The 21,821-nt window shown below is 36.5% G+C and overlaps 1 protein-coding gene across 2 annotated transcripts in view; it reads left to right on the top strand.

Annotated features, from left to right (window-relative positions):
- Positions 1-21,821, top strand: part of rapgef3 (Rap guanine nucleotide exchange factor (GEF) 3) — a 50,466-nt gene that overhangs the window by 587 nt on the left and 28,058 nt on the right. Inside the window, exons 2-3 of one of the 2 annotated variants that reach the window (XM_051661708.1) lie at positions 7,970-8,025; positions 17,047-17,091. In XM_051661708.1, coding sequence (XP_051517668.1) covers positions 7,978-8,025; positions 17,047-17,091 — 93 coding nt within the window. In that variant the 5' untranslated portion in view covers positions 7,970-7,977. Of the gene's footprint in view, positions 1-7,969; positions 8,026-10,261; positions 10,567-17,046; positions 17,092-21,821 lie in introns of those variants that run through there. The other variant, XM_051661707.1, reaches the window with a different exon arrangement.

Below are 21,821 nucleotides of genomic sequence, written 5' to 3'. Positions count from 1 at the left end.
TTTCTCACTTTTATGGCATTCAATATGTATAAATACTTAAGTTATTCTGAAAGTGTTCAAATTGAAAACTCAAACAGAATTTTACAGCACGTGGCCAAAATATGAGTTTTATATGTTATCTACAATGTCTCTGGGTGTGCATGTACTGTTGTAATCCTCATTCTGTGCATTACACAAAAATTCCCATGTAACATTTGTTACCGTGGGAAATTCTATGGCCCATGAGTAATTGTTGATGCCGAGAAAGGTGGGCGATGATATTGGGGGGAAAATGACCAGAAGACAGTTAGCTGTGAACTTAGAAGCCCCCAGGTAGCAGACAGGAAGTCACACAAGAGCAGATGTACATGAAGAGGTGTGCTTTTAAAGAACATCTCTCTCTTTTTCTCCATCTCCCTTTCAATACTTTTATCACTTAATTTTGCACTCTCGTTCCAACATAACATTATTTCCTTCCTCCATGGGCTAAAGCGTTGATGGAGAGGTCATTTGTTTTTCTATGAAACGGCACTGAGCTGGTGTGGGAAGGAAAACTTTTGGAATGGTACGACTGAACAGACAGGATAATGATCATGTAAAATCACAGTTTACTGGAACTGAGGGATGGGCAAAAATCAAACAAACTTCATGTGTATGTGTGAAGCTGTAGAATCTGTGTACAGGATATTAATGTGTGTATGAGTGTGTGATATTTATGTTTCATTTAAAATTGTGTTGTGTTTAGAATCAACAGGGAGTTGAGGATTGGGTACAAAAAGACTGATTTGTTACAGGAAGTCCTACACCCTCTCCCAAAGGAACTGTTGTTTCTCTCTCTCTCTCTCTCTCTCTCTCTCTCTCTCTCTGTGTGTGTGTGTGTGTGTGTGTGTGTGTGTGTGTGATGTGAAAGTTTCCCTACCTATCTAGCAATGAGTAAGGTCTGTATGTTTGTTATTTTGAGTACTCTATAGCTAAAAAGCTACAAACAAAGATTCTTAGAACAAAGACCTAGCAACAAAGATTGGACAAAACGACTAAAGTATGATGAACAGTAAGGATTCATGTGCATCATTATAAATAACGAACTACTTCAACACTGTGTTTCATGTTCCAATATACTTTTCAACCTGTGGGGGGGCATAAGCAGCTGTCAAGAAGGGTCTGTGTCCTGCAAGACTACTTCAATGGTTCAATGAAGCAGTGAAATACTGAGGTCTTGCACCTCAACATGGATGTCACATTCATACACTGTGTTTATTGTGTTTATTTGGAATTCCGCAGCAACCCTACAACTACACCTATCCTTACCCCTAAACCGAAACATAACAACGAAAATTAAACTTAACAGTTTGCAAAATTATTAAATATACCACAAGTTAGTTCTATAGAATACAAAGTATACTGCCATATTACTAGGTGACGACAGTGACGAGAAACGTGATGAAAAGGAAGAGGAGAAGAAAATATGCTAAGCTAGTAGGCTAACCGTTTGTGTGTGTGGGCGGGTTTGGGTGGTATACGAGGTAATTTTTTAGGTTACAAACTGGTAATTACAAGGGTATTATGCTATAAATGTGGTTTATTAAGTCATTTCTAGTGTCCCTATAATTCAAATCGCTAAAAAAACATACTAAACAATGTTTTATTTTATTTTTTTTAAATGTGAAAATGCAGAAAGTATTCTGTGAGGGTTATGTTTAGGGGTAGGGTTAGGGTTAGGGGATAGAATCTATAGTTCGTACTGTATAAAAATCATTATGTCTAAGGAGAGTCCTCATAAGGATAGCCGCACCAATGTGTGTGTGTGTGTGTGTGTGTGTGTGTGTGTGTGTGTGTGTGTTAAAAACAAACAAAAAAACAGTTAGCTTGTGAACTAACTGGAGAAATCTTTGGAGAAAAAGTTTAGACAAAATGAATCAAGCAATTGCATAGGAGTTTAAAAGTTATTTCAGACAATAAAATCACTTTGTGATCCAAGTGGGTCATTACTTGGAGTGGGCGTGTCCTGATGTGGGTGTTCCTTGTCTCAGACAGCAAGTGGGACTGGAGTGTTTATAGAAGTATGAATTTTGATTCATCCCAGTGACTCAAGTCTTTTAAATCCGTTTTAAATCCGTTCACCAAAAAGATTAGTTCAGTAACCATTAGGTCATCCACCAGTAGGAGTTGACAAATGAGCATCTTGTATGTGTTATGAGTGAATCATTGAATCAACTGATTCAACTGAATGAAACCACATCATAAGTGTATTGAGGTGCTAGACACTTAGGCCTACAAACCAAACACCCGACATTTACAAAAGCCAGTAAGCTTTTTCCGCAAAAAAGACCCTGATAGCACACTTAGCTACATCTCCCAGATGTCGATTTAATGTGTATTTACATCTTGAAGACATTTTTTTAGGTTGTATGATCTGATGAAATGCATCTGTAAAGATGCATGTCAATAAGTAGGTTATGTCTCTGATGTCAATAAAACATTCAGCAGATGTCCTTAAGATGTTCATGATTTTAAATGTTTGTAAATCTGACATTTTTAAGATGTTTAGCAGATGTTAATTAAAATGCAATGCATTCCAGATGAAAAGATCTAAAACAGACATCTCGGAGATGTACATGTGCTATCTGGGGGGTTGACAAGCCCAACACCGGACGTTCAAAGATAAGCCAGTTGACTTTTTCCACCGTAAAGGTTTGACAAACCAAAAAGTACCAATAACCAGCCAAACTACTCTGTGAAGCCACGTATAAACTGTACTAACAAATGCACACTAGAGGGCACACATAGTTTAGCATCAAGCTAGTCAAGCATCAATGGTGCCAAGGCAAGCATAACTATTCCTACAGTATTGCTCATACTTAGACCTGTAACTGTGACTAAAATTATATTTTATTTAATGTGTATAGTTGACTCTATTGTTTATAGAACAAATTAAATATTTTTTTTGCAGATGTATACAGTATATTATCAAATTAATCAGATTTGATTCCACAGCCATGAATCAGACCTCTGCCATTGTATTTTAGAGGTACACTGAGTATAAAACTTGTAAAAAAAAAGTTTCCATCCTATCTTTGTTTTTACAGTTAGATGTCCTTCCTTGTCTCAATGCCAAATCTTAAAGAAGACTGTCATATACTGTATTTATTGTATAGATCAGTTGTACAGCAATGCATACATTTCTGCTTTCTCAAAATCTGTCAGCTGCATACAAATGATCGTACACTGCTCAGCAACAGATTTTGACCCCCAGTGTATGCACACTCTAAAAACAATTACAGTCAAAGTGTCTATTGCTATATGATCTCAGTTAAGTCTGTGCTTCTCCTTATCAGATACAAACTACCATGTTCAAGTACCTTGTGATGGTCACATGCAGGAAAACATGCAGCGCACACAAACACACAGGAATACACTTACAAAAATGCACTTAGGAACAGAGTCTGAAAGAGCACATTGTGGATCTTCTCTTTTTAAATGTCTTGTTGGGGCCTAAGGCTTTATATTAGCAACTGTGGAGTGAGACGTACATGGAGAATATATATGGCAGAATGTTTTCTTTCTTTAAACACATACTGTCTGCTAAGAAGAAAAACAGAATCGGTAAGATTAAACTGATTCAGTTCTGTTGAGAAGATAGTTGTTTAGGAGGTGTGTGAGTGTTAGGGCTGTAAAAGTGTGTGAATATCAATTCACGAGGCGTTTCATTCTCTAATATGGTCTGTTTTTGTGTGCCCACAAACGCATGTATGAGAACTAGTGTGTATGTATACATGCGTATACAGTATGTGCAGCCCATTTTGCAGAGGACAGCTTTGTCATATTCATATTGACACAAGTAGTCTGTTCTGTTTCATAGAAAGTTATTTGCTTTTGTGGGTAGTTATCTATGTCTGTTGCTACAGTGCAGCCAGCACAACATTTTAGAAAATGTTTTGGGGCCCTCATGGAAGAGAGCAGCTGAATAGAGCCAAAATAGGAACAAGCATCCAAAGCAAGCACCCAGTAGAAACGAAAACTGGTGCTCATGCATGTAGTCTGTGCTGTTACACCATTTCATGAATCTTTAATAACTCTGAGCAATGAGTTTAATATGGCTTATTACAACCAAATAAAAACATCTAATGTTTTGCATTTATTTACATTTATGCATTTGGCTGACACTTGTATCTAAAGCAACTTACAGTGCCCTGATTACAGGGGCAATCCCCCTGGAACAACCTGGAGTTAAGTGCCTTGCTCAAGGACACAAAGGTGGTGGCTGTGGGGATTGAACCAACAACCTTCTGCTTACCAGTTCAGTGCTTTAGTCCACTACACCACCACCACTCTGTTTTGCCCAAAAGATGTGTCATTTTGAGAGGTAAATTGTCAGCATATTAAATCAGACACAAATATTAAAAGACATTTAAATAATTCATTCTGATGTGTCATGCTCTATCAGTAAATAATCTTCCATTTTCATCAAACTGCATTAATTAATCCTTACTAAATAAAATTTAAAAAGCTAGGTTTTAATTATTTAATTTTGTTAAAAATTACACAATTTAGTTTGATGGAAATTTGTTATGAAATTGACATTAATCTTAAAAATAGGCTAAAATATTTATTGAATCTACCTTGAAAACAAACACTGAGAACTTGCTCTGCAGTTGTGTGACTTCAAAGCATAAAGGAATATTCAGGATTCAGTACAAGTTAAAGCTGCTGTAAGCAATTTTTTCATGGAAAGGTATGCAAAAAAAATGTCCTACTCCCTGAAAGATATTAATGAAATAAGTGTCCTGAGATATCGGTCTCTGTGACAGTTCTAGACTCAAAACGGCACACAAAAAATGTGTCTGCGGTCCACGGACAATGACGCTTTCTACCTGTCAATCATTTTGTGCGTTTTCATTATTGAGGTATAATGCATTTTTATGCCATGTTGATTCATAACAGTTGTCAACTGAGGGCGCTATTTTGCAGCTGTTACTTTTAACAACCATTTCTGCTCTCAATAAAGCTCAATAAACGGGGGTTGGGTAGCTCAGCAAGTAAAGACGCTGACTACCACCCCTGGAGTCACAAGCTTGAATCCAGGGCATGTTGAGTGACTCCAGCCAGGTCTCCTGAGCAACCAAATTGGCCCGGTTGCTAGGGAGGGTAGAGTCACATGGGGTAACCTCCTCGTGGTCACCATAATGTGGATCTCACTCTCAGTGGGGCGCATGGTGAGTTGTGCTGGATACCGCAGAGAACAGCGTAAAGCTTCCATGCACGCTAGGTCTCCGCGGTAACACGCTCAACAAGCCACATGATAAGATGCGCAGATTGACAGTCTCAGACGCAGAGGCAACTGAGATTCGTCCTCCATCACCCGGATTGAGGCGAGTCACTTAGCCACCATTAGGACTTAGAGAGCATTGGGAATTGGGCATTCCAAATTGGGGAGAAAAAGTGGAGAAAAATTTTAAAAATAAATAATAAAACAATAAAGCTCATTTTAGTATCTTTGGAGTTCGGGAAAGAGGGGGCGTGGCTAATCCAATGGCCCAAGGTGGAAGTAGAACGGCTGAAATTGCTTACAGTTGGGTTGGGTGATAACAATTATCTTCATTTCAATCCGATACCAATAATTTAAAATCCAATATCATACTTCTACTAAATTAATTAATTTATTTATTTTGGGATTTATTGGGATTTAATGAGTAATTTAAAATATTAGCCTATTTTTAGTTATAATTCAAGTCTAAACAGAAAATTATTAGACTTCTGTTTTGTTTACGCTTACTACAATATTACTTTAGTATTACTTTAGGTTAACTATTTTTTTTATTATTACTTATTAACAACAATTACACACAAACTTATTATAAGAAATGTCACCTTTAGATATGTTGTTATATTAGTGTGAATTTACTCCAGAAGCTGTTTCTCTAATTTTCTTTCATTACCTCTACAAGGCACTGACTGGTCCCTCTTGTTTGAACGAGTGTTGTGATGGCGCAAGCGCTTGTCTGCTTGTGTCTTTCAGCATGCATGTTAAGATGAGCGGAAGAAGAAGAAATAGCTCCCATCCTGCACAAGCATTCGCAAATATGGCTTAATCCTTTTTATTTCACTTTGAATCTTATTATTATTGTTCATGTTCATGGTATCAAAATGATAATATCCCTAGTTAAAAAAAAAAAAAAAAGTGAATGGGGAAATGAATGGGGCCAATTTCCTGAGGGTTAAAAGGCAGACATGTAAAGCTTATAATCGTATAAAAGCACTTACATTAATTCTGCTGCTAAAAGGTGTGTATTATTTAAAAGTGTTTAAATAGTTGTTTTTATGGTCGTTTTAGGGTTTTGCAGTTTACGGCATTACGTCATCATGGCAACATAGTTGTAAAACTGGATATAACTTTACACAGAAAAGGTTAATAAGTGATTTTATCACACTAAAATCATTTTAACATGCATATTGTTTACGTATTGTGGGTATACTTTTGAAACAGTGAGTATATTAATGTTTACTGATTGGCCCCATTCACTTCCATTGTAAGTGCCTCACTGTAACCCAGATTTTTGGCTTCTTTTTAAAAAAGAAAAAAGAACAGGAGGGACGAGATTTAATTATTTTTTGTGGTTATCAACTTTGTCACAAATTCTGTCGACTGAGCTTAACTTGTTTTGTAAATGAACCCAGAATATTCCTTTAACACAAAATTGCGTTGTCCAATCTGTAAAAAAAGGCAATAAACATGGATTGAAGTGTGGAAAAGCATAGCAAAAGTGACAAAAAATCTCCCACAAACAGTCTGGAGGCTCTATGTTGTTCCATAAAGCTCCTCCAGGAAGGGAAGCCCACTCTCCTGAAACAATAGCCGGGGTCTAAACAAGCATTATGCAATGCTCCCTGACCTCCAGAACAAAAATGACACTTGTGGGCGGCGGACATCCTGATGTGCGCCACACAGACATTCTTGGGGTGGGTTAAAAAACCAAGTGACCTGCCCACCCAGGCAACATTTTTATCATTATAGACCTTGTTCACAGCAGCGCCATCCTTGATTTTTGACGGAAATGACAACAAGGCTGAGAGATAGATGTACAGTTTCATCAATGGGTTATACAGTCGTTTAAAGTGTCTTTAGATTGTTCTGCTGACGAAACATTTAAAACAATATCTTTCCAAGAAATTCCAGGAGTCAAAAAACTCCAGAAAACATGAGCTGTGGAAAATTAGATGTGATCCAGAAGCTTTTTGATAGCTTTATACAGTGCATGTCATTGACGAGACAGTATGTCTATCCCTCACATCTTCGTTTTCATTCCTGTCAAAAATCAAAGATGGTGCTACTGTGAATAAGGTCTATAGGTGCACTTGTACTCTGCAAAATGCTGTCTTGAGGCAGCATTCATTGTATCTTTTATTTGATAAGTCAATCCCAGAATACATAAGTGAAAATGTCCAAATATGTTAGTTATAAATAGTAACATTACAAAAGTATATTTTATTTAGTACTGAAAACTGAAATTCATCTGATTAAATGCACTATTTCACCCAATTTTTACAGCTTTTGTATGTATTTTTGTTCTCATTAAAATATCGAGTCATTAACTTACAATGTTCTAATGTCATACTCTTTTGGAATCAGTTGTAAGCATTAGTCAATTTTAGTTCTAATGTGTGGTATGTGTAAGTGAACATTTACAGAGGTGCTGCCCATAAAGGTTTTTTCAAATCAATCACTTAATGTTCCATTTCGGTTAGGATGCTGCCTCCTTAGATTTGGAACAAAGGTGTAGTTACTACCTTTTTAGCCACTTGCAAGCATGCATATATACACAAAACTATTTATCCACAATATCCAGCCACTGAGTTTTGTGGGAGTCATGAAATCTCCCAAAACATTAGCATGAGATGAGAAATAACTTTATGTAACAGTTACAGAAGTGTAGTTGGACTTTGAATCAAACTGAATTTTTTGACTTCCTCTCTTTGACGTCTGTCTTTTTAGAGGCAGTCATGTTCTCAGCAGACACACTCATCCAGTCTTCTCTGCCCCCTGAACAGGTAAAGAAAAGAGACTACTTTCTTAATGATGTCTGCACCCCCCCCCCCCCCCACCCCCATTAACATTATTACATTGAGTAATGCTTATTACATCATTGATTTGTTTATATTAAAATATAGAAATGACATGAATTTTGATTAATATATTTTCCTAATGGCTACTATAGTTCATTCATATTTGAATGGACACCACACTGACCTGAAGTTTTATTCAATGCTTTAATAGCACTTAACATTACAGTGTCCATGTAGCATACTGCATGTTTCAATTGCTTTAGTCACTAACCTAACTAACCTAACCTAACCTAACCTAACCTAAAATGGTACTGTGGTACCATTTTTATTTTTTTTCAGATGTGTACCATGGCAAGACCATAGTTTTTGAACATGAACCATTGTAGTGCCATGATATTCTATGAAATATTTGGAGTACCATGTAAAAACCATTGCACATGGTAATCATTCAGTACTATGGTATATATACTATATTGTACAGTAAAATATAGTACAGTAGTGTTTTTGTGCCGCACATTAAAAAAAATGTAAAAAATACCATTAAACTAAATAAACTAAAGTCTTTACATACGAAAATGAAGTAGTAATGTTTTGAGAATAATCTCACAATAGGCCTTTTACGACAATAAAGTCATAACATTGCAAGATTAAAGTAGTAATAGCCTATTTTGATAATAAAGTCATTAAAGACGTAGCATTAAAAGATTACATTCACAATATTATAAGAATAAAGTCACAGCATTATGAGATTTAAGTAATAAAGATAGTAGTAAAATACAATTTATTCTAAAAATATTACTACTTTAATCTCGTCTGCAATCTGATTATGCTACAACTTACCAGAAAGCAACAGAACTTGAGCCAAATCTGGCTTACATTTGGCACTTCTGGTTAGGTTCTGGCAGTGGAATTTTAATGCCTTTGTTTGAAATAGCATCTGGCTGACGTCTGGTTTGAGTCCGGTCAACCAAAAGAAGCAAAGCAAAGAAAGGCATTAATTTGGCTGAACACTGGCTTGAGTCTGGTCAACTAAAATCAGCTGAGAGCTGATTCTGATTGACCAAATTGTGTAAACTAAATTGTGGCATGAGTGCGGATAAACACAAGAAGACACTCTTTCGACTTGTTTCTGGCTGGTTTCAGTCTGTGTTTACAAGAGACGAGAAGCTGATCATGTTCAATCTTTCAGTGACCTCAATTGATCTCCAGCTACATGATGAAATTTATAACAAAGATGAATTTCTAGAAACACTGACTCAACAATGTATGTAGATACAGACGGTTCACAAGACCCAGATTCTGGATGTAGAATAGGGGGGCAGGATAAGTGTGGCTGAGTTTTGGCCTCTTTCAGGGGTGGATATGGCCTGCATTTGGTTAGTGGCTACTGGGCCAATTTTGGACCGTAATTCCATGCGGTATGTGGGCTAAACTCCCAGGCAGATTACAGCACATTCGGGCCAAAATAAATTTGTTATCTGGGTTTATTCTCATAATATTACAACTTTTATCTCATTATGATACAACTTTTATCTCATAATGCTACGACTTTATTTTCGTAATTTAGACTTTATTCTCAAAATGTAATCTTGTAATGTTATGACTATTCCCGAAACCTTTATTATTTATTTATTATTATTTAAACGTGGCACAAAAAACGTACCTAATACAGAGTAACCCAGATAGCACATGTACATCTCGATGTCGGTTTTAGATAATTTCATCTGGAAAGCATCACAATCTAATTAACATCTACTAAACATCTTAAAAAGATTACATTTTAAAACATTCTAAATCATAACGTCTCAACAACATCTGCTGAATGTCTTACTGACATCGGAGACATAATTAATGACATACGTCATATATAGACGTATTGTAGATGAGCAAACAAAATACGTCTTCCTGGTGTAAACACAGGCATAAAATAGATGTCTGGGTGATGTAGGCTACGTGTGCCATCAAGGAACATGAGCAGTGTAATGTAAATTAGCCTTTCAATAATGTTAATAACTAAATGAATGTTAGGTCTATTAGGAAGTTTTACAATGTCGAACTTATTTGAAAACGAATAAAGCGGTAAACAACAAATGAAACTTAAAGGTTACATAAATATGAATTCTTGAAACAAATCCGTGCAGACGCTGGGAAGTGAGAGGCGGTAGGGGCGGGAGCGCGCAGCACGGGGTGGCGCCTCCTGTTTTAGAAATGCGAGGTTGGATTGTCGAGAGCGCGCAGGAACGTTTGACAGCTCACAGGAGGCTTTAATGGCTTTTGGAACCTGGTGAAAACACGCATGTAGGAATGCAGCGTATAGGTCGCGTTGTCTTCAAGCAGGGATGGCCAAACTCTTACTGGAAATGCAGCTTTCGCCATGTGTTACTGCAACAGATGATCTCCAAGTGAAATAATTGTTCCTATATCGGACCTCATTGAAACATGCATCTCTTTCGGAGTTACAATTACCAAGTCTATCCTGATCGCGGTTCCATTGAGAAAACACCTAAAATCCAGGGAATTAGTTGGGTAAGTGTGCAGAACAAATATGATTTAAGACAAAATCTTATAGTACTGTTACTTGACAAGATTTGAAAGAATGGGAGTTTTGAAAACTTCTATAAATGAAGGTGAAAGATATAATTACACAATGTAAAGAGGGTAAGTGCAGGTGCAATTGTCTTGGAACCCTGCTGTAGCTGGAACATACTATTGATTTAGTTTGTGTGTGTGTGTGTGTGTGTTTTATTTATTTATTTATTTATTTATTTATTTATATTATTCTAAATATCGTTTTTGGGGTAGGGAAAGGTTTTAGTTTAGATTAGGATTAGTTAGTAGTGTTTATAATGACCTTTTATAAATATATAAAAACAGGTGGTATAAAAGTGGTATATATTCATATAGATACAACATGACTAAATGTCTGTGTGTGTGTCTGAAGGGGTGGTGGCATTGAAGCCAATGCCAAATGATGTAAATGGAGGCTAGAGGTTATAAGACTCTTGACCAAAATCCCCCAGACATTGAACATGACCCCAAACAGCTAATACTCACTGGAGTAAAAGCACTTTCCATTATTTGTATGTGTATGTTTCTGTGTTTACAGGTGTTGGACTAAAGGCTTAAACAAGAATGAGTTATTTATAACGTATTGTTTATTGTCCACCTTATTGTTCCCTTGCTGTTTGGAAAAGAATGTGCACAGAAAGGCCTGCAGGACAGGAAGACCCACTGTAGACCTTAGTGAACTAGAGTAAACATTCATACACAATAGAGTAAATCTCTTGTATTCAGCATTTGTTTTCTACATCCAAATTCGAATAACCCAGAATGAACTCTTTTTAATTACATTCATTTGTAGTGTCATTATTGGGGTGTTATATTGATATATTAAACAAACAAAAAAATTGAACTCATGCCCCCAGTTTGCCAATTAAGATAGTTTTCAACTAGGCCAAAATGAATAATTTGGAACATTCTGCACTAATGAGTGTCGGTTGTCATGGAGTGGTTTTCTTTTATATATTGAGGCACAGGACCCCAGTGTCCCTCTTTTGCATTCCAGCAATAACTACTGGACAGGGTGAAATACCTCACATTGCCTGAGATTACCCTGAGAAGTGATAAAGAGCTAGTTAAAGAAGATAGAAACTCTTAGTTAAAGAGGGAAAGAAATCCATGTTTTATGTCAATGTGCCACCGTATAGACCCTATCAGAACTGATTTTTAACTGGCTGGTATTTTTTGTAATTAATTACATATACATTTTGTCCACATTCAATAAAAAACCCAAAACAGAGCCCCAGGCATGTGCCTCAAGAGTATCCTGCATTAGTCACATTGTAATGTATTTGTGTCCACCACATAAAGAGAGACACCCATAAGAGTTTCTAATTAAGATTAATGGCAAGGCCTCTTTAATTAATGCAGTATAATTTATTGTTTTTACTGCCAAGGAGCTTGTTATAAAACAAGACATTTGGTTGCCAAACAATTTGCTTTCCATTTTTCTTATTTAAACTCTGCAATCGTTAATTAAACAAAAAGTAAAGTAGACAGTACAACCATAAGTATTAAAGACTGCATTAAATCTGTCCATCCATCCATCCTAATTCAATACAATCCAAAAGTGAAATAGCATCTCCATAGCATTTCACTTTCAGGCCATTTTAGATCTTAACTAGTTTCATTAGACATAGAGTCAATAGCTAAGCGTAATTTCCCTCTTGAGCCTGAGCATGTGATCCAGGCGGTTGCAGTCACAGTCTACAGTTTACTCAGTCAACAGACACCCACAAGGTGAGAGATCCCAATGCTGGCCAGCCTTACACTATATGGGAAATGAAGCATGAGGAGGCAGTGATCTTGATCACCTGGGAATCATCCCTCCTCACTCTAGCATCCAAATATACTGTCCTTCGCTACTGTTGGAAAGAAACTAAACAGGCAAAATTGATGTAGAAAATGAAGCTACCTAATTAGCTGAAGAAAAAGACCTTCACTGTTTGTTCATACTGTTTGTAACAATCAGCTTATCCCTAAGATCTTTTCAAGAAATTATACACCAGGCTTAAATGGTGGTATTGTTGACTCAATCAGTGGGCATCTGCTGCATTAAAAGGTTCACTGGTGTAGTGTAGTTGTTAAGGCTCTGGGCTGGTAACCAAAAGGTTGTTGGTTTGATCGCTGCAAGACGCAGGTCATAAGCCATCAGCATTGTGCCCTTGAGCAAAGCAATTAAACCCATGTTGTTCCAGGGGGATTGTCCCTGAAATAAGTTCATGGTGTAGATCACTGCATCAAAGTCATGGAAACAAATTCCACCAGCTCTGGTTGCAATAAATAAAGTTTGATTCTTCTATTAAAGGTGAAGGTGAATTTTTTCATGTTATAGGAATAGTTCACCCAAAATTTTTAGTAATGTCATCATTTAGCTACTCACCTTCTTATTGTTCCAAGCCCGTATGACTTTTTGTCTTCCATTGAACACAAAAAGGATGTTCGGCAGAATGTCTGGGCGATGAATGGAAGATGGGTTGGAGAGTTCGGGAAACCTCTTTAAAAACATTTGTTGTTTTGATTAATTATAATTCCATTTAGTTACCCTATTGGTGCAGATATTACACACTTTACCTTTAATACCATTTTATCCAAAGAAAACAAACTCATAAAGTCATGTGCATAATGGCCCCCAAGGACCATTCCAAAGATATAATTTACTTTTTTTGAATAAACATTCAACCCCTTCCCTCACTACCCAACACAAAAAACTATAAAGATACATTATCAGGCCAAGCCCATAAATAGCAGGATATGCTTCTTTTGAGATGACAACATCAGTCAGCTGATGCTGAGTAACACCTGGCATGGGAACAGACTCTAGCAGTGGCTCATAAAAGCTGAGTTAAGGATTCTCTGCCATATTGTAATAGGGAATCAGGTGGGAAGTTTTGAGATGGATGCCTGTGGTGAATTTCTTTGTCAGCAAGGTTACAAACAGTTAGCTAATATGTTAGCAGAATCACATAATAGAAGGTAAAGTTCGTAGTGAAAGATGGGATGCATTTCAAAATTAATCTATGGTTTTAGAACTCCTGCCATGTAATTGAATTAGTCATTAATGGGCATTATATGGCTCTTTCCATATGTGTCAAAGACCGCATGAAATAAAAATTGGAGATTTGTGGCTTTTAGTTCATGTCTTTTAGCTTTGAGCAATGATTAATCGGTAAAACTGATACATCGGTGTACCTCTAGTTGACAGATATACACGTTTCAAAAACTTTCAGAAAAAAGAACCAAAAATATTCATGACTCATCTTGCACTCACAGGCATATCCACATTTTTGTCCAATCAAATGCTCTCTTGAATATAGCCCTTCGAAATGTCTTGCCTCAACTTCCTGTTTCAATAGGAAGCATTGCATCTCAACACTGGAAAAAAATGGTGTGATTTATTTAATGGGGTCTTTAAATAACTTTCAAATAAAGATTTTTTTTTACCATAAAACACTGACAGTAGTGAGCTTTCCATTATAGTCCACCCCTACTGTGAAATTTGATATGTTGTATCATATTTGAGCTGATCTGCAGATATTCCATCATAGGTCAATTAATTTCAGAATCAACAACTGCACAGCACATGGGCATCTAAATCAGCTTACCAATAAATATAAATATTTAAAATGACAGTTCATCCATTATTCTATCTTCGATCTCATCGACGCTCTGATTTTCATCATATAGAAGGGAGTGAAGCCTTTCTTGTCTGAAAAAGCTTTGATTGCAGACATAGATTAGAGCTGGTGGCATTTGTCATTAATGGCTGGACACAGCACCAAATCCTCTAGTGCCTCTTGAGCCAGAATCCCATCAGAGATGCACGCTTACAACTTGATAAATTCTCAAGTACGTAATCTAGTTCAGCTGCTTGAAATCACTTGAATGCTTCCTCTTTGCTAGTGTCATTTCAGTGACTTGTATTTTCTACACCATATCAGGCATTACAATCAAAATTCCCCTCAAAATGAAAATAATGTCATCATTTACTCACCCTCATGTTCTTCTTTTTTTTGTGGAACACAAAAATACAAGTTTAACAGAATGTCCAAGCTGCTCTTTTCCATACAATGATAGCAGACATGACCAGGGGACATATTACAGGAACATCCTAATTATAGAATCCTATCTTATCTGTTTATTTTTAAGAAATTTCAGTCAGGTTTTAGAGAAAACCACAGTACAGAAACTGCCCTTCTTAAAGGCCTTTGCACACCAAACGCGAATGTTCGGCCTTGAAAAATGACTTATTGATGGAGGAGGATGCTGGAGAGTGCTCTATTTTAGTGTTGCTTGATTTAACTGCAGCGTTTGATACAGTTGATCATTCAGGTCTAAATGATACATTGAAGAGATGTGTGGGAGTATTTGGGGTGCTTTAGATTGGTTTGATATCTATTTGTCAAATAAGGAAATTTGTAGTGTCTGCTGGAGATGAAATGTCCTTCTCTTCAACAATAAATTGAGGTGTTCCACAAGGATCCCTGTTAGAGCCAATTTTGTTTTCTCTATATATGTTACCGCTTGGGTTTGTGATTTGTAAATACAACATACATTTTCATTGCTACGCAGATGACCTACAGTTGTACAGGAGTATTTGTTGTTAAATCCCAATGATCTGACTAACTTAAATGTTCTTCAAGCTTAGCAGTTTTTAAAAAAATGAATGGAAAGTACTTTTCTTCAGTTAAATACTGATAAAACAGAGGTTTTTATAATCGGTCATGGTTTTAAAGAAAATCAGATTGAGTCAGCTTAATGAGGTGGTCCCAATTATTCAGCAGGTGGTGTGATATTTGGGTGTCTATTTTGATGCAAATTAAAAATTTTAATATCACATCAGGAAGTTAGTTCAGTCTTGTTTTAATCAGTTAAGGAACATTTCCAAGGTGAGACATGTTTTGAGTTTTAGGAAACAGAAAAGGTTATTCATGCTTTTATTGTAATGCCCAGTTTTCAACTTTAAATCAGCCCACTTTAGCACTGCTACAATCAGTGCAAAATGCTGCAGCTAGACTTTTGACAGGAACTAGGCCTTTTAATCATATTACTTCAGTTTTAGCATCTTTGCATTGGTTACCAATTCATTTTAGGGTTGATTTTAAGATATTATTAATTACATATAAAGCATTACATGGTTTGGTGTAAGATTATTTAGCAGAACTTTTAAGACCTTTAAAAGTTAGACCCCTTAGATGTTCTTGTCGTGAGTTGTTGGCTGTTCCAAAAACCTTGATACGAAGCTTTTACTACTTTGTGAGTTTTTGTTTTAACCTTATGTTTTACTGAGTGTGTTATGATTTTATGTTTTGTGAAGCACTTTGTGCTAAATTGCTAAAAAGTGCTGTAAAAATAAAGTTATTATATTATTATTATTATTAACCATAGTGATTTCAGTTAGGATTTAATTTAGAACATTGAACTTGTCAGATCTTCACTTAAGACTTAAGATGCAGTTGGAAGTTTCTGTAATATATCAAGATACAATGATTTTCAAGCTCTAAATAGGACAAAATACCATAAAAGTAGTCTATACAACTTCTAAAAAAGTTCTAAAAAAAACCTCTTTTTGTTCTAAAAAAATCAAACAGGTTCAGAAGGACGTAAATGTTAACAAAATGTTCTTTTAAATATATTTCAATATATTTGCTCTGTAAAAAATTTGACCAATTTTTTACCCAGTCTAATATTTTGCATTATGTATACCATCATCACATTTGTTAACCTGTCAAGCAAGTTGTATTGCAAATACATAGGGTTAGCCTCTAAAGTATCATATCTCTTTTCTTCTCTCCACCTGACAAGCAAGCTTACAGAGCCAAACATTCCTCTTGAATTCCTGTGTGACTCATAATTACATTATAGCTGTTAATTAAGCAGAGATCATGTGCAATGCAAGCGTCAAATGCCACACATGGTTTGGTATGTCTTCTGGTATTCTTTAGCCCTCCTTTGTGCCTTTGTTGCACCATGTATAAATATTTTAATTGTACATGGACAGAAGGGCATTTTGCCAGTCACAGCCTGGCTGGTTTTTTTTTTTTTTGGTTTTTTTTAAAGGCTGAGAGTTTGTATAACACTCAGTGTAAATATCTATAATGGCCTGTAACTAGATTTTTACATTTTCTAATGAAAATGTGGGTGATGTTTGCTTGTGCAAAAATGTCCACCATGTTTATAAGGAGCACTAGCTTTGGAAAAGCAGAGCCAGTAGAGTGCACGTCACTGTGCTCAAGAGAACATTGCCACTGTCCATCAACGCTACTGATAATAGCCACAACGAGCACTTATGAAAACATTAAAAACAAATTCCAGTGCCAGGTCACCATTTATTATAACACAGAAACAAAATGGAATAATAATAACCACTAATAATCAGAGGTAGAGCTCTGCCCTAGTCCCATTCCTATCCTTACACTCTTTCTTTCTCTCTTTTTCTCCTCACAGACACCTCTGCCAGAAGCTGTTGACACACAAAACACCATCAAACAGGTAGGAAGCCCTTTTGTACATGTCAAGAGGTCTGAATTCCACTAGATTCCTATAATATAGTTCATAAGGATGGAAAGTAAAACCGTATTCTAGATCAGCTGAATGGCATTATGTGCACATGCTTTTATCTTCACACCTCTAACCTATATGTGTTAGTAATACTGTGCTCACAGAGATAATTAGAGGGTGGCTCTACATGTAATAATGTTAAAGGCATAATAAGGCTTACGGAATTCTAAATAGGGCTCAAAACTTAATATCAAAAGCGAAATAAAACATTACACTTCTAATGGAATCTGATCTCTCATCCAGTCACAACATTCCTCCAGAATGGGAGAGGCCATAATAAATAAATAAAATAGATACAAAGATCCATGTTAAATAAGTTTTTAGGAGTTACTACAACCATAGTTATTCCTAACCAATATCTGCTTGAGATGAAACTCAATCAAATCAAATAGAATGTTAATATGACAGATAGAATATATCAAACTTGTGCTTTGATCAATTTCAAAATGTAGTTATTGCATACATAATTGTTCATGTTTTCAAACTGAATTGAAAAAGTACTGTACATACCATTTATTTGTTTTATTTTTTTCCAAGTAAGATTGCATTCGTATTTTATTCATGAAACCTTATTCCTTCTTCATAGCTATTTAATTGCCCCAGGCGGTTCTAACACTGCAGTGTCACCTCTTTCAGCTCATATGATACATGTCCCTTCAGTATCATGTGAGCCCCTGAGGGAGAGAGACACTGTAAATTGTTTTTGTTCCAGCATTGCAGCCAGGCGATCTTATATGTACAGTTAATTGTCGAATACATTGTTAAACTAGGTCTCTACTCATAAAGGAGATCGTATTTTTGATTGACTTGAAATAATAGCTCAGTATGCCTTATTTTCTTTGTCAACTGTGTCTTATGCCTCCTACACACTACACGACTTTCAAAGATGTGGTACCGTTCATATTACACAACTGTCTGTCTTGTCATGGAAGTCGTAAGGTTTTCAAATTACACAAGGAATCGGCGACAGGGGTGAACACATTACAAAACATTTCACTATAAGATGAATCCCCGACGACTCTGCCTGGACTCCAAATTGCGTTTCACAACAGAGTACACGCGAGAAGTGATGTGAGAAATACACAAGATCACAAGTGAGTAGAAAGTCTTAAGAACTGTGCTTGTCCAGGTGGGGTTTTGAAAATGGCGGACCGAAAGAAGCTTGCGATACACTTTGTTTGTGCGCTTACCCAGTTGTGGTACAGTTCAGAGGAAACATCAAATAGACACTTTTGCTCCTGCCAGTGTTCGACTAATTTTTCCTCCATTTCTTTGGTCCAATGAGACTTCCTTGATACCACAGCCATGCTAGTTGATGTTCTGTTGCAGGTACATCAGGACTCCTCCCACTGAAATTTCCCGTGCCCCGTTTCTTGCTCTCTCATTGGCTGTAGGTCAACGCTGCAGTTGTATTCAGTCAAAACACATTTCACATTACGCGATTTGGAATCGCAGACAGGTCCAGATATTTAACATGCTAGATATCTTGCTGACATCGGCAACGCATCGGCGCTTCTCTCCGATCGCGTCTTTGATAATTCATACGTTGCGTTCATCACTCATGGGAGAGAGCTCTGATTTGCCTATGATTTCGGGCTTTTGTCGGTGATCTCCACAAAACTGTCGGTGAGTGAATATCGGGCCTAAAATCGTGTAGTGTAAACTCTGCATTAGATGTTTAATCTAATACAGTAAAAGTATAGTGCTGTAATATTAAAACTCATTCGATAGCATTTGTGGCACAATGTTGATTAGCACACACAAAAAAAATATATATATAAATATTATATATATATATAAAATCTAAACTTAAATTTACAGTAAGGCACTTACAATGGAAGTGAATGGGGCCAGTCCATAAACATGAAAATACACACTGTTACAAAAGTATAGCCACAAGACATAAACATTATACATGTTAACATGATTTTAGTGTAATAAAATCGCTTACCAACCTTATCTGTGTAAAGTTATATCCACTATTACAACTTCATTGTCATGATGACATAACACTGGTAAACCCTGTAATCTGGTAAAATGCTGTACTGCTGGTAAATCCCTGATTTTATTACACTAAAATAATTTTAACACATATAATATCTAAGTCTTGTGGCTATACTTTTGAAACATGTATGTGTATTTTAATGTTTATGGACTGGCCCCATTCTCTTCCATTGTAATTGGCCTACTGTGACCATGATTTTTGCTTTTGTTTTAAATTAACAAGTCAAAATTATTTTTTGTGTCAATAAACATTGTCACAAATGCTGTTAATGGAGCTTAAATTGTTTTGGACCATTGGTCTTGGTCTATAGTACAGATAATTTGATCTTGGAAGAATTTCTTGAGAAATGCTGGATCTTAAATCTCTGACTTCGGTATCCTTGCTAATCTGAGCACAGTTTGAGACACTGTTGAAATCTCTTCTGAAACTCTAGAAGAGACACATGTGAGATTACTGGGCTCTTTTTTCTCATGAGAAACATCTGAGTGAAAAACATCTGATTCTGGAGACAAATGTCTCTATTTGCTCTCAGTTTAATCTAATTTCTTTCTAGAAGAAACAACTAAGATATTAACAAGATCTCATTTGTGATGTTTCTTTCCCATGGGCTAGATCCAGTCTTCAATTTCCACCCCAACCCCACCTTAGTTCATTCAACCTTATCTCTCATTCTTCAAGAGTGACTTAAATGGGAAAGCCTTGTCATTGATAAGCAAGATAATTTTGCAAGTAAACATACAGTATGGAAGGTTATTCCTCGCTTTATCTTATGGACATCTAACCCAGTCAAACCTCAAATTAGTTTGTTTTGTGGCTTGAGAGCCAATACATACACAAACATTGCTGTTATAATTACCATAACCACCTACTTCTGCTGTACACCCCTTAGTCTACCCGTTTAGGCTGTGTCAACATTAATCCAGATAAATTTGAAAACAGTGTTTTCATTTTTTGGAAGAAATATAAGATATCCACTAGTGGATAGCAGGCACAACAACGGCGTTACAACGTGGGCCGCCATCTTGATTGTTTTGTGTTGAATGGATCACATGACTGCCTCACATGACAACAAATACGTCATAGTTTTCTAATATCTCTGTTTTCCTTTTCCACACTACAACGCGAAGACACGTTTTCAAAAAGTTGAGATAATGCAGCTGCAATGCCATTTGTTTTCCAGTAGATTGTTTAAAGCAAACATCTGAGCTTGCATATTTGGGAATAAGTCAGGGCCCGATGGGAGAAAATGTAATATTACTAAAGATTTAAATGGGGTTTATCAGAGCTCTGGAAGCATCTTTCATCTGTGGAATGCTCTCAACTCCTGGAGTGTTCTTTTGGTGGGCACAATGATTCTTGGAGTGTGTTTCTCTGAGCAGAAAGAGGCTAGAGCTCTTGAACAAGGAATACTGATATGGTCCCTGGAAAGCACCTTTGTTATTAGTAATGTTATGTTTGTTTACCGTGCTATTTTGATTACATACAGCTTGAGAATTTTGATGTTCTGAAGCAAAAAATTTAAAAAACGATTAGTTGTATTTGTGTTTCATTATGTATATTGATGCGAGCTTTGCTCCAAAGCAAACCTCTGCGCAGTTTGTATTTTTCTTTAAAATTTCTTCTGAAATTTTGCTTTGGCACCCCACAATATTTTTAGGCTGATCTCACAGTAAAATCGAAAACAGTAGGTTGACTTTTCTTTAGATAAAATCAGTCTGTGCTTACCGAAATTGGAAACATTGCCCCCATTGGCCAAAGCGGTAAGTGTTGTTGGGCATATGAGCACATGTGAGCTCCATTTTCTGGGTGAAATGTCCACGGAGGGGTGCCAAAAGGGAGTTGTAAACATGTTGTATTTAGCTGTACAGTGAAGAGGAATGCATATTTTATAATCTTTACCCCCAACCCAAACCCCAAACCTAAACCTAACATAAATGTAAAAATGTTAGAGGGCAAAATGCAACCTATGAATTGCGATTGTCATTGATTATGCAAACATGAATACTTCTTGGTTTCAGTGTGGGTTCCGAACTAACGCTGCTCATCCAACGCTCTTAAAAAGCACAGACGGATTCAAAACACATTTGGTGTGAACAGCACCTTACAGTTTTAAAATCTTTTATCTTATAATATCTTTTAATATTGAAAAATAATTTAGGTCTTAACAGTTTGTGTTTGATCACTATAAAACCACTTAAGAAGCTTTATATTTTCACTTTCTGTGCAGTGTCCATGAGCAAATGTGGCTGCTTATTTACTGTATTCTGATATTAAGTCCTGTAATGAAACTCAGTCTCATTATACAGAAGATGTACTGTAAGTTCATAACCATAATGTGTTCTGAGTGGCCACTGTTTCTCTGCTATTGTTCCTGCCCAACTCTGTCGTTGTGTATGTATTGTGTGGGATGGAGCTATTCCCTCTGCTCACCAAGGTCAAACCATCACAACTGCCTCCACTGTTACCGTCGCCCACAGATGGAAAACTCAGCCTGTTTCCTCCCTACAGCACAGAGGAGGACGGGTCTGCGCTGCTGCTACTTCAAAGCCTATCGCCTGTGGGTGACTAACACTTGAATACAAAGGAAGCACAACCACCTCACCAACAAGTCTCGATAGTTGAGGTTATTTGTGTTAGAAGCTTGCACATCTCGGTA

The sequence above is a fragment of the Myxocyprinus asiaticus genome, chromosome 29 (genome assembly GCF_019703515.2).
Source record: "Myxocyprinus asiaticus isolate MX2 ecotype Aquarium Trade chromosome 29, UBuf_Myxa_2, whole genome shotgun sequence".
NCBI lineage: Eukaryota > Metazoa > Chordata > Actinopteri > Cypriniformes > Catostomidae > Myxocyprinus > Myxocyprinus asiaticus.
The sequence above is the reverse complement of the archived record's forward strand: the minus strand, read 5'-3'. Positions and strand labels throughout refer to the sequence as shown.